The sequence below is a fragment of the Tasmannia lanceolata genome, unplaced genomic scaffold (assembly GCF_043159265.1).
Source record: "Tasmannia lanceolata isolate RefF3 unplaced genomic scaffold, GAP_Taslan_0.1 ptg000011l, whole genome shotgun sequence".
In the NCBI taxonomy this organism is placed as follows: Eukaryota; Viridiplantae; Streptophyta; class Magnoliopsida; order Canellales; family Winteraceae; genus Tasmannia; species Tasmannia lanceolata.
In genome coordinates, this window is record NW_027518688.1 from 15120987 (window position 1) to 15135208 (window position 14222).

Sequence of the window (14222 nt, forward strand, 5' to 3'; positions counted from 1 at the left end):
ATCTTCATTAATATGATCCAATGGAGCTGATTTTTTGTGGACACCCTATCCATGAAAGGGCCTTCCAAATGAATGCTTTGGATCCTCCAAACAATGTGGGCCCACTTTTTTTTACTCTAACGTTAGCAGGAACCCTTTCCTCTATATAATATAATGAACTTCATTTATAAGATGGGATATTTAATCGTTTAATAATCTGTAATTTATAAGGTTTTAAATAAGCTCAGGGGCCACCCAAGTTTTCCCATTACATATGATATCAATAATTTTATTGAAAAGGAAAAAAACAATAATATATTGCATGAGAGAAAATTTCATTGTATAATAAATTTGTCGTACAATATCTTATAGATAGCGATGATACAATAAAGAACCACACAATTACAAGGTCATCTGAATCATTCATCTAACCTGTAGGCAATCCCATATCTCACTTAGTTTACTAAAATAATTCTCCTATTTGTAGACAAATTGGACAGTTTTTTTAATGGTAATGAAAATGTTCTAAAAACAGGACCATACCTTCAGGACTAGTTCGATGATATCATCTCTTGACAAATACTAGCAGCAAAAAGTACAGAAGGGTCTTGGTTTTATGGCCAAAACCTTTGATATGGACCCTACGTTGAATGGTCATAATGGAAAGAACAATGATAAGGAAGCCGAATTGGGAACTTGAGTATGGAACCAGCAATAGCCTCTTCACGACATAAAATCCTTCTGACAGCCCTTTAAATGCTAAACATTAAGATGCTTCGCACATCTCATCAAAACATTGGAGTTTTGATATTGTTTCCCTTCATAAAATGGCAAAACAATCCATCCTTATGCGATGTGGAGTGTAGGGAGTTGTACGTTTAGGCAATCGGTTTCTCTAGTAGCACTCTGATCCAAATATCTCTTGCATCAGACAATCATTACCATCCAATTTGTTGAGATTTCTGCACAGTTATTTTTGTAAGTCATCCCATTTTACACATCCCTTATAGTGTTCCATCAATTGCACTAGTAGTGAGCCCAAATCTGTAGAGGACCAATTTACTTCTCACAGATGAAATCAATTTACTCCTACCATTGAATTACACCCCATCCAAAGTTATCCTTATGGTGCTTTTGGATTGCCACAATCAAGAATCGGAATAGTTACGACATTCCTTTCCTAGTCCGATTCTCCTATTAAAAGGGAATCTCTATTCCAATTCTGATGTTTTGGTAGCATCAGACAATTTGTTTGAATCAGCTGAAAAAAAAAAGAAGATAAAATTACGTTGAAAAAGTACCAAAAAACCATAGAAAATTCGTTGAAAAAACTAGCGAAAAACAAAGAAAACTTCATGATGTTTAATCCCATCAACAAGGTAATGTATTCGGCACAGTTGATATGCATGCAAAGGTACGGTGATAAAGGTGATAAAGAGAAGGAAGTAATGATCTTCTTAATAAGTAGATGACACGTGACTTGATCTTGGGGTAATACCAATTTTTGTCCCATCACAGGCATCAGACAAGGGGTGAAGGGAGAGACAAAACACATTGTTCCTCCCGGGGTCCTCATTCTGCTCACTATTTACAACCAAAACAACCGAATTTGTAGAGATAAAACAGGTTAATTCCTGATTCCCACAGTCCAAACACACCCTTAGCCTTAAGTATTAAGTATTTTGTCACACTCATCGATGGTCGATACATGTTACCAGATCCAACGATTGTGGCCATAAAATTCAATACATATTTCCAACAATGAGATCCCCAAGTAGTCAACTCGTCAATCCAAGTGACATAAGATTCTTTTGAGAAGAAAAAAAACCCACATTATGTTAAAAAAAACAAACACACAATTGACCCAGTAAAACCATTTCTCGACACCCCCATGTAGGGGTGTAAACGAGCCGAGCCGAGCTGAGCCAGGCTCGGCTTGGCTCGTTAAGCTCAAAAGCTCGGCTCGGCTCGGCTCGGGCTCAGCTCGGCTTGGCTCGGCTCGGTCAGGCTCGGCCAGGCTCGCAAGCCTTACCGAGCTCGGGTTATATTATGTTCACACCCCTCATCTTCCCTGGACAGCCCTACTAGTGTAATTTGACTACTTTTTTTTACACTATGGGGGGGTGGTCCTAGTAACAAATGGGGTTCCAAAAATGAAGTGACATATTTTGCCCCCCCCCCCCCACCCCCACCCCCACCCCTCTTTCACTCTCTGGACAACCCTTTTAATATATAAATTAATATATATATATATTAAATTCTTAACTAGCCTTAACGAGCCGAGCCTGGCCTAAATTAGGCTCGGCTCGTTAGGCTTAACAAGCCTGGTGAGCCGGCTCGGCTCGGCTCGTTAAGGATTCGAGCCTAGCTCGAGCCGAGCCTAATTGACACCCTTACCCCCATGACCCACATCCGTAATCAAAGCACCAATAAATTAAGAACCAAAGAAAAAGATAGCCACAAATTTTTTTTCCACACCTTTCTTCTCCCTCATTCCCAAAACCAAAAAACAACCCAACAAAAAAAAAAAAAAAAACCTTTCTTCTTCCTCTCCCTCACCCAATTTCGGACCTAACCTGGGTCCGATAAAACTCCATCAATGGCAGATATAGTTAAACAGATCTTAGCAAAACCCATTCAATTAGCAGACCAAGTAACAAAACTAGCAGATGAAGCCCAATCCTGCAAACAAGATTGTTCAGAACTCAAATCCAAAACTGAAAAACTAGCAACCCTTTTAAGACAAGCAGCAAGAGCCTCATCTGGGCTATATGAAAGACCCACAAGAAGAATCATTGATGAAACTGAACAAGTTCTTGATAAAGCCCTAGCCCTAGTTACAAAATGTAGAGCCAATGGACTTATGAAGAGGGTTTTCACATTCATGCCCCCTGCGGCTTTCAAAAAAATGGCATCCCTGTTGGAAAATTCTATTGGAGATGTGTCTTGGTTGCTTAGGGTTTCTGCTACAGGCGAAGATCGCGAAGATGGGTATCTGGGTCTGCCCCCAATTGCATCTAATGAGCCTATTTTAGGGTTAATTTGGGAGCAGATTGCGGCGCTTTATACAGGTAATTTGGATGAGAAATCTGAGGCTGCGGCGTCGTTGGTTTCATTTGCTAGGGATAATGATAGATATGGGAAGTTGATTATTGAGGAAGGTGGGGTTGGGCCGCTTTTGAGATTGGTTAAGGAAGGGCATTTGGAAGGACAGGAGAATGCGGCGAGGGCGATTGGGCTTTTGGGGAAGGATCCTGAGAGCGTGGAGCCGATGATTATTGGGGGTGTTTGTTCTGTGTTTGCGAAAATTTTGAAAGAAGGGCCTATGAAGGTAATGTGAAACGGCCAATTAGTCCAAAAGCTTAAGTTGTTAGGGTCATGGGTTTTGCGCCTTCGTTGGGAACCTAATTCTGCAAACATTTTACACATGTTTTGATATAAAAAAATTCTCTAAACATGTGTAAAATTAAGTTCCCAATGCATGTTAAGGAGTGCCCTTATAACCCTTTAATCATTGAGTTTTGCTAACGATTGCCATTAAGGTGCATTGGGAATGATAATTTACACATACTTTGATAAATAAGTCTTAGAATATGTGCATTTTTTTATCAAATTAGGTGTAGTTCTCAAAGAAGGACCCATTAAGGTAATGTGAAACAACCAATTAGTCCAAAAGTTTAAGTTGTTAGGGTCATGGGTTTTGCGCCTGCATTGCGAACCTAATTTTGCAAACATTTTACACATGTTTTGATAATAAAAAAATTCTCTAAACATCTGCAAAATTAAGTTCCCAATGCACTTTAACGAGTGCCCTTATAACCCTTTAATCATTGGGAATGATAATTTACACATACTTTGATAAATAGGTCTTAGAATATCTGCATTTTTATCAAACCATGTGTAATTTTCTAATTCTCAAAGAAGGGACCCATGAAGGTTATGTGAAACAACCAATTAGTCCAAAAGCTTAAGTTGTTAGGGTCATGGATTTTGCTAAGGAGTGGCCTCATTGGGAACTTAATTTTGCAAACATTTTACACATGTTTTGATAAAAAAAATCTCAAAACATATGTAAATTTAAGTTTCCAATGCATTCTAAAGAGTGCCCTTATAACCCTTTAATCATTGGTTTTTGCTAACGAGTGCCCTTAAGGTGCATTGGGAATGATAATTTACACATACTTTGATAAATAAGTCTTAGAATATGTGCATTTTTTTATCAAATTAGGTGTAGTTCTCAAAGAAGGACCCAGGAAGGTAATGTGAAACAACCAATTAGTCCAAAAGTTTAAGTTGTTAGGGTCATGGGTTTTGCGCCTGCATTGCGAACCTAATTTTGCAAACATTTTACACATGTTTTGATAATAAAAAAATTCTCTAATCATGTGCAAAATTAAGTTCCCAGTGCACTTTAACGAGTGCCCTTATAACCCTTTAATCATTGGGAATGATAATTTACACATACTTTGATAAATAGGTCTTAGAATATCTGCATTTTTATCAAACCATGTGTAATTCTCAAAGAAGGACCCACGAAGGTTATGTGAAACAACCAATTAGTCCAAAAGCTTAAGTTGTTAGGGTCATCGATTTTGCTAAGGAGTGGCCTCATTGGGAACTTAATTTTGCAAACATTTTACACATGTTTTGATAAAAAAATCTCAAAACATATGTAAATTTAAGTTCCCAATGCATTCTAAAGAGTGCCCTTATAACCCTTTAATCATTGGTTTTTGCTAACGAGTGCCCTTAAGGTGCATTGGGAATGATAATTTACACATACTTTGATAATAAGTCAATATGTGCATTTTTATCAAACCATGTGTAAAATGATTGTGAAATATCATTCCCAATACACTCCTTTCACATGTGGCGTCTCTTTTTGGGTGGGCGCGTACATGTGAATTTTTAATATGAAGGAGTTGTTAGGTTTTCAATGCAATAGCTCTTATACATTCGAAAAAACCAATTTACCCAAAAGCTTAAGGTGTTAGAGTTGGTGTCATTTAATCATTTATACTTCCACAGGTACAATCCGTTGTTGCATGGGCAATCTCTGAACTTGCGGGGAATCACCCGAAATGCCAGGATCATTTCGCCCAAAACAATACAATTCGCCTTCTCGTCAGTCATCTCGCTTTTGAGACTGTTCAAGAACATAGCAAATATGCAGTGACAGGTAACAAGGCCATGTCAATTCATTCACTTGTTATGGCGAATAACAATAACACAAACATGACCAATAAGAAAGATGAAGACAAGCAACTGCAGAGTAATATCCCTCATCCAATGGGGAATCACACCCAAACCCAGATGCATTCTATAGTCAAAACAACCATGGCTACAAAAACCCAATCCCTAAAGAGCAAACCTCCCATTGGCGGCGGCCCCACCAATAACCACCCTAACACAACCACCAATGGGAGGCCGCCACAGCCACAGCCTATTTCGCTCGCCGGCTCCAGCATTAAAGGAAGGGAATTCGAAGACCCTGCTACAAAGACCGCCATGAAGGCCATGGCGGCAAAAGCACTTTGGCAACTCGCCAAAGGGAATTCACCCATATGCCGGAGCATCACAGAATCCAGAGCCTTGCTCTGCTTCGCCATCCTTGTTGAGAAAGGGGAGGATGAGGTACAGTCCTATTCTGCCATGGCATTGATGGAGATTGCTGCAGTTGCTGAGAAAGACCCTGAATTAAGACGCTCGGCGTTCAAGCCCAATTCCCCTGCTTGCAAAGCGGTTGTTGATCAGTTATTGAATGTTATCGAGAAGGCCGAATCCAATTTTCTTATCCCCTGCATCAAAGCCATTGGGTGCTTAGCTAGGACTTTCCGAGCCACCGAGACAAGGATCATTGGTCCTCTGGTGCGATTACTCGACGAGAGAGATGGGGAAATTTCAGGGGATGTCTCTAGAGAGGCGGCGATCGCCCTGACCAAGTTCTCCTGCACTGATAATTATCTTCACGCTGATCATTGCAAGGCGATTATAACGGCGGGAGGTGCCAAACACCTTGTGCAGCTAGTGTATTTTGGGGAACAAGTTGCTCAGATCTCTACATTGATTCTTCTTTGCTACATTGCACTTCATGTCCCTGACAGTGAAGCACTCGCTCAGGCGGAAGTCCTTACAGTACTCGAATGGGCATCGAAGCAGGGATTTTTAGTCCAAGACCCTGAGGTAGATGCATTGTTGCCTGAAGCTAAAGGTAGGTTGGAGCTGTATCAATCCAGAAGTTCGAGGGCATTCCATTGATGAAATTTTAAAAAATAATTATAGTCCATAATTCAAAAATCCTGTCTTTAAATTTTCTTCTTGGAGTGTACATAAGATTAGTGTTTAATTTTGGTTGCTTAGAGCAGGAGAGAGAGAGAGAGCTCCCAATACCCATATACCTGTCATATGTTTTGACTGTTATTTGCTTCTTCATTTTATTTTTCCCCTGCTCAATGTTGTTATTTTTCTCTGCTGTCTGTTGTGTTTTCCATTGTTATTGTTGGGGGGTTAATTTAGCTGGGTGGAGTGGAAGGTGCTCTGTTTAATTTAAGTTTATAAGTACAATTTGTTTTCGTTTGATTGTTCAAATATATGGATGAGTCATGGGAATTAAGTTTGTTGGAGTTGGAAGTGTCATTTCATATTTATTCTGTTGTAGACCTCTTTGTTTTTTTTGGGCTGTTGAAATCTGTGTTTGCCTTTTTTTGCTTTGGAAGTTTGCAGTTTGGGCATGAAACATTGCAATCAAAGTAGAAAGACCCATGGATGGGTTTTCAGGTACTCTGGATTTCATTACAGAAAAAATACTGGGTTCTAACTAGTAGACAGAAATCTCCATTTAAGAGGATTTTGTTTAAAGATCAAGAGAATTTTGGAATGAGTTTCTACCACAAGTAGAGATTTTAGCCAAAGATTCAAAGCCTATGTTCATGTTATAGTCATGTTCCCATGCCAACTTGTTTCCAAAGCAATGAAGATTATTTTTGTGGGGAAAGGAGGGAAGCCCTCACTTGGTGGGGCCCAACTTAAGTGGGTCACCACTCAAATATCACGTTGATTCGACGGCCAGGATTATCCTAGGATCATCGAATCGTGCCCCACTCACTGCATGACCCAACAATGTTGTTATTTTTCTCTCCTCTGTTGTGTTTTCCATTGTTTTTGTTGGGATTAGTTTAGATGGGTGGAGGGGGAGGTTCTCTGTTTAATATAAGTTTATAAATACAATTATTTTTTTCTTTTGATTGTTCAAATATATGGATTAATCAAGGGGGGTAGGGTTCTTGGAGTTGGAGGTGTCATTTCATACTTGTTCTGATGTAGCCCTCTTTGTTTTTTTGGGCTGTTGAAATCTGTGTTTGTTTTTTTTGCTTTCGGAAGTTTGCAGTTTCGGCATGAAACATTGCAATCAAAGTATAAAGACCACTGGATGGGTTTTCAGTTACTCTGGATTTCATCACAGGAAAGATACTGGGTTCTAACTAGTGGACAGAAATTTCCATTTAAGAGGGTTTCGATTAAAGATGAAGGGAACTTTGGATGAATTTCTAGCACAAGTAGAGATTTTAGCCTAACATTCAAAACCCATGTTCATGGTCTAGTCATGTTCCCAAGCCAATGCAATGAAGACTATTTTTGTGGGGAAAGGAGGGAAGCCCTCACTAGGTGGGGCCCAACATAAGTGGGTCACCGCCCAAATATCACGTTGATTGGATCCTAGGATCATCAAATCAGGGCCCATTCACCTTATGACTCAACAAATGAGTGGTTTCATTCGCCGCACAAGTGCCATGTGTATGGTGAAGAGTAGTGCAGAGTACCAGCTGCGATTGTCCCAAGTTCTACATGAGTCATTATCAGATATCACAAAGGAGAGTTTTGATTATCGGTCTGGCGCATCTACCTGGTGGGCTCATTCCATGGCCCAAAGATTACAGCCTATAATCCTAACCATCCATCGATGGATATTTGTCCAGTGAATGTGAATGTACACCATTTTGCTAGCTCTTGATAGGCAATCCAAGGTAAGACCCACGAGGTTTCGAAATTTAGATTGCGTCTTCAACTTGAGATCGGAATATCTTTGATGAAATCAGAGCAGTTAAAATAGTTCTAAGTGAATGGACATTTCAAACGACCTAGTCGATGTCAGATGGGCGGTCCAGATCACATCTGTTGAGCACCAATTGCTTCACCCAAACATGGTAAAATTCCTTCCTATGAGAATTTGCCTAGATAACCACTTTTCTGTTGATTTATTGATTAATGGAATGATTTTTCTCTTTTTGTGGGTAGCATACAAGTAAAGCCAGAGGCTTATCTCAACAAAATCTCAACCCTGACCACTGCATTGCTTACCAATTTCCTCCACTCAATTTTATCCAATCCTTCATTCTTAGTCATATCTTACTGTCCCTCAAACTCCCACTATACGAAAAAAATATATTCAATAGTTCAAATCAAATTCCCTCTCTCCTTTCAAACACCACAATCATGGCTACTGCACAGCTGCAGTCTCACCTCCATCCTCCAAATCATCAGCTCTTTCCAGTAGAACCTCCATCAACACTTCAGAAAGGATTAACTTATACAAGGTAAAATCCAACCCAGATAAGGATAGAAAGAAAATACCCATACAAGACCACCATGTTCTTTTCAAATTCGTGACTCACTTTCATGAGCTGCTGTTGGGTTCTGCAGACATGTTTGTATTCCAAGAATTAACTTATACAAGGTAAAGAATTAAGTTATACAAGGTAATTCTTGTATAAGGTAAAGCCCAACCCATATAAGGATAGAAAGAAATAATCCATTCAAGACCACCATGTTCTTGTTTTTCAAATTCTCAACTCACTTTCATGAGTTGGGTTCTGCAGACATGTTTGTATTCCAGGAATGTCAATTCAGCTAGAAATGTGCTTTCCATTAGAGCCCAAGTCACTACACAGGCTCCTGCAAAAGTAGCCAAGGAGTCTAAGAAGAATGAGGAAGGAGTTGTGGTGAACAAGTACAAGCCCAAGGAGCCTTACATTGGCAGATGCCTGCTAAACACTAAGATCACTGGCGATGACGCTCCCGGAGAGACCTGGCATATGGTCTTCAGCACTGAGGGTATGGTTTTTTCTAGTAAGTTGCTTCTAGTTATAAAGTATTTCTGATTTTAATCATTTTCTTCTTTTCAATTACTTCTTTTTGTTCTTATTTTTTTATCTGTTGAAGTTTTGTATTGGTTGGTTGTTTGATGATAGGGGAGATTCCATATAGAGAAGGACAATCTGTTGGTGTTATTCCTGATTGAATTGATAAGAACGGGAAGCCCCACAAGTTGAGGCTGTATTCGATTGCTAGCAGTGCTCTTGGTGACTTTGGAGATTCCAAGACTGTAAGTTCAACTCCGATTGGCATTATCTGATTTTTTATTTCCTTATTTTTTTAATTTTTTCGATTATAGGATGGTTTTAATTGTATCATCCTAAAATTCCCACTGTACATTTTTTTTGCTGTTGTTATGGAAGCCATTGATGAATTATCTTTTGTAGTTCATTTATCTATTCTTTAATGATCAAAAGTCTGTGGTTTCTGCCATGTAGATAACAGTGTTTCTTTCCACTCTGATCTCTTTTTTTCCTTTGTGGTGGTTGAATTGATATTATGTCTATATTCCTACAGGTTTCTCTCTGTGTGAAACGGGTCGTATATACCAATGATCAAGGGGAAGGAGTTAAAGGAGTCTGCTCAAATTTCCTATGTGAGGATTTATGTGGATCCATTTCTTTCTAATTTCATTTGTCTTCGCTTCTACATTTTTTTCCCTGTGTTGTTCAGCATGGGTAATTCAAAGCTAAGGACAGATGCTCTGTTATCATCAAGAATCAAAGATTATATACCATTCTACACTATCCCCCACCTCCACAAAAAAAAAAAAAAAGGCAAAAGAAAAAAAAAATGAACAATGTACTAGGTTGGAAATTATCATTTATGTAGCCTTGGGGCTCTATTATTATGCATTTTCAGGTGACTTGAAGCACGGGGCTGAACTGAAGCTTACAGGTCCCGTTGGGAAAGAAATGCTTATGCCCATTGATCCTAATGCCACTGTCATTATGGTAACGATTGCAGCTCAAACACTGTCATATTCATTCTATAGTACATGTGAATTATGCCAAATAGCTATGGAGTTGCGAAATGATTTGAAATTCTTGTCTGTTGTTTGTCTCTTACATGAGTTATCTAAATGGTTACTGTGGTTTTCTTTGTTGCAGCTTGGAACAGGAACGGGAATCGCTCCCTTCCGCGCATTCTTGTGGAAAATGTTCTTTGAGAAACATGATGATTATAAGGCAATTATCTGTCTTCTTAAATTTCTGACAATTGGAGAAATATGAGAAGAATTCAATAATTTTATCACCGGGGTAATTTAAGATTATAATTAGAGAACTTTCCTTTTAGAACTTCCACATAGAAGCTAAGGCCCTGTTTGTTTTGGATTTTAAGAATTAATTTTGTATTCATAATTGATTATTGGACATTTGGACTCTACACTAAATGCAATTTTGAATCCAATAATCAGTTTTGGACCCGAAAATCAATTCCCAAAATCCAAAACAAACATGGCCTAAGGAGGGGAAATTAAAATTCTGACTGCAGACTTGAAGGTAATCACAACAGGTCTATATACATGCACATAACCAAACTGCCACTAGAGGAACTATGCTACCCCTCACACTTGTATACGATATTCACAACCAAAGGCATATGACTTTGTTAATTAATTTCCTTTTCCTTTTACCAAGTTGTCGTATGTCACAAATATCTCCGATATTTTAAAAATATCGCGTTTTTATAGCGACAGTTTGATTAAACGACAAAATCCCGAAATAATCCCGAGATTTTAAAAATATAGCGATATTTCCATTTTTATCGTAAAATATCGTGATATTATCACGATATTATCATGATAATTTTACGATATTTTTATTTTATATTTTTTCTTAAATTTATAATTTTACAATATTTTTATTTTATTTGTTTTCTTAAATTTTAAGTTTTTATATAATTTTTACATAATTTTATTTTTATTGTTTTTTCTTAAATTTATTTTACGATATTTTTATTTTATATTTTTTCTTAAATTTATAATTTTACAATATTTTTATTTTATTTGTTTTCTTAAATTTTAAATTTTTATATAATTTTTACATAATTTTATTTTTATTGTTTTTTCCAGATATAAACCCGACAAAATAAAAAATAAATAATATATCCTGAGATTTTCCCTTGCCGAGAAATTCCCGAGATTGATATTTGTGACATAATGTCCCCGGATGAATGACTAAGACTTCTTGACATGGTATGCAGTTCAACGGACTGGCATGGCTAATCTTGGGTGTTCCTACAATTGCTCTAGAAGGAGGTGAGTTCAATCAAATTATTTCTCTTAACTTTTATCGGCCTTAATTGTTTCTTTATCTGTTGAGACATTTATAAGTTGAACTTCATTTTATGTCTTATGTTCTAAAGGAATTTGAGAAGATGAAGGAGAAGACACCTGATAATTTCAGGTTGGATTTCGCTGTGAGCAGAGAACAAACAAATGAGAAGGGGGAAAAGATGTACATTCAAACACGTATGGCCCAGTACGCAGAGGAACTATGGGAGTTACTCAAGAAAGACAATACCTATGTATATATGTGTGGATTGAAGGGAATGGAAAAGGGCATTGATGACATTATGGTGTCATTGGCTGCTAAAGATGGTAAGATAATACATGGAATTGATGCTTTAAGTCAATGTTTAAAATCTTAGTAGATCAATCATTGTCTCACCCACTTTTGCCCCAATGAGTCAATCAAAAACTAATTCAACTTGCCAAAGTCAATAAAAACTTAAAAAGACTCCCTCCCCATGTCAATTACAAACTTCTATGTTAAGATTTGATATACTGGTTACTAATTCCTATTTTCTTTATTATGCTTTTTTTTGTAGGCATTGACTGGATTGAATACAGAAGGCAGCTGAAGAAAGCAGAGCAGTGGAATGTGGAAGTATTGATGCCTGGTTGTTCAAAGAAGCATCACTTCTACAAGGAGCCCATTGTCCTATGATTTTCTCTTTGCTGTGTAGATACGCAACCTTCTCTTTTGTAATTTCTGTTATTTTCTAATAAGGCAGCTGTACCATTTTGGTCTCATTAGTTTTATTGTAGAGGAATCATACAGTGTAGGTCTACTGAGTTTCAATCTCTTGTAATCATTCTCAACTTCTTTTCGCAATATTTTTTCCCATTTTTCTTCACCAAGCAAGTCTTCACTCTTCATTTAAAAGTAATTTGGTGTCTGTGGATTGAATTTTTGATACTTAAATCGAACAATTATCTTATGATACTTGCATATTAAGATTATACCTTGACATATCTATGAATTACTGCCATTGCTTCTTCATGCATATATGTTACTCCAAGGTTTCCGGACTCAGTAACCTGCTGAGAATCCATCAAGGGCAGTCGTTGAACAGCCTTGAAAGGCTGGAAGGTTTTCCAAACCTCCAGTGGATTGTGTGGCAAAAACAATGTTATAGTACTCAGTTATTTGCTAATGGAGCTCATAATCTGCTCAATTTCTTTACATTATCATTGAACTTTAGTGGGTACATAATATTAAGGTAAATACCTAGAGGACATCTAGACAAGCACTTTCCTAATGTAACCCATAATTAGAATGCCTACTTATATCACATAAGCAGACTGAAAAGGAAGTTTGAGGTTAGGTTTAGAAACAAACTTGAGCACCGTCCATCCAACCTAAGCAGTCTGCTTGCCAAATGGTGTAATAAATCCAATTTGGCCATTAATTGTATACTTAACCCAAGTTCCATTCTCCTTGCTATAAAACCATGATTCAAAAGCCCTGATTTGGATGTTCAATTTGAACTCTCAACTGGTAGTGGCCAAACCTCCCTTGTTTTATTAATGCCTTCTTATCTGATGCTAGGAAAAAAATCCTATTAGGACATTACACAAACTGATATGGACCACTAAATTAATCATATTTTTTTATTTAGAGATAAGTACTTGTTGCAATTTTATAGGTTTAGATCTTCACCCGACTGTATTAACTAAATGAATGAATCACAAGAAGTAGTAACTACATACCTCAGGGCATGCTGATGAATATGATTAAGAAGATTTTAAAAACACCCAGGTAATTATGAATTGGGGAAGTTCAATTGGCATGCCAGTGGGTTGTTGTACATGAATAATAGTGGGTGTCAATTGGGATTTCTCTCTCTTCTAGAACAGGGAAAGCTTTACCAAGTAGAAAATACACAAGAAGGATGTCAATAGCCTGCAATACAAAAAAAAGGAAAAAAAATAGAAAAAACTATTACTGGGGCATCTGCTGCCAAACAAAAAGCTCTGTGCAAGTTACAACAAAATTTGTCAGTTTGGTTGCACGTAGTTGCCTTGTACAGCAGTTGTTAATTAGAACTGAAGTAGTCAACAGGTGTAATACGAGTGAAGTAGTTTCGCGTAGAGTAGTGGTAAGTAGTGTTTGGTTGTCTACTGAAGTAGTTTCTTTGGTGTGGAGTGTTGTTACCAAAACAAAGAGACATCCTGTCTTAAACAAAGACTCCACAACCCTCAAATTTTTCAAAAAAAGTGTTACAGAATTGTTCTTTTGAATCATTGATGATCCTCTCCCAGAAGAAAGCAGACCCAACAATATCTTCTGATTCATTTGGCAGCTTAAGCGGAAGTTGTCTTCATAGTTCTGTATAAAGATTGTCCAAAAATTGTAGAAAATATGAAGGGTGATAAAGTAAATGATGAGAGGATTCTAACATTAAATGAATGGTGTCATGAGCCATATGTCTTCATCACCCAAGCATGAAAAGGTTGTAGCTACTATACCAGATGCTGTCATGAGCCATACATCACCCAAGCATGAAAAGGTTGTAGCTACTATACCAGATGCACGCATATCGACAAAATCTCTTGTTTGGTTGCCAATATAGCATCGAAATCCTTGGAGACTACCAGACAAGTTTCATAGGTAATTAGTGCATGTCTGGTGACGTGGCATCCATGTCCCCTTCTTATACCCTTCGAAGCCAAATTTCTCAAAAAAGGTAGAATTTGGCTTGGAGAATGATCCTCTCTCTCTCTCTCTCTCTCTCTCTCTCTCTCTCTCTATATATATATATATATATATATATATATATATATATATATATATACCACTACT

The 14222-nt window shown here is 37.6% G+C and overlaps 1 protein-coding gene and 1 pseudogene across 2 annotated transcripts; both read left to right on the forward strand.

Annotated features, from left to right (window-relative positions):
* The first annotated feature begins 2446 nt into the window (after nucleotides 1-2446).
* On the forward strand, nucleotides 2447-6602 carry LOC143886469 (uncharacterized). Its single transcript, XM_077390445.1, has 2 exons — nucleotides 2447-3310; nucleotides 5008-6602. The coding sequence occupies exons 1-2, from the start codon at nucleotides 2579-2581 to the stop codon at nucleotides 6235-6237; spliced, it is 1962 nt and encodes a 653-aa protein (XP_077246560.1). The 5' UTR covers nucleotides 2447-2578; the 3' UTR covers nucleotides 6238-6602.
* A 602-nt stretch (nucleotides 6603-7204) lies between these two features.
* Nucleotides 7205-12273, forward strand: LOC143886471 (ferredoxin--NADP reductase, leaf isozyme, chloroplastic-like; annotated as a pseudogene). Its single transcript, XR_013253828.1, has 11 exons — nucleotides 7205-8183; nucleotides 8275-8573; nucleotides 8680-8713; nucleotides 8856-9090; nucleotides 9228-9361; nucleotides 9649-9727; nucleotides 9994-10085; nucleotides 10242-10319; nucleotides 11338-11392; nucleotides 11500-11734; nucleotides 11965-12273. The product of XR_013253828.1 is annotated as a ferredoxin--NADP reductase, leaf isozyme, chloroplastic-like (transcript).
* Nucleotides 12274-14222: the final 1949 nt, after the last annotated feature.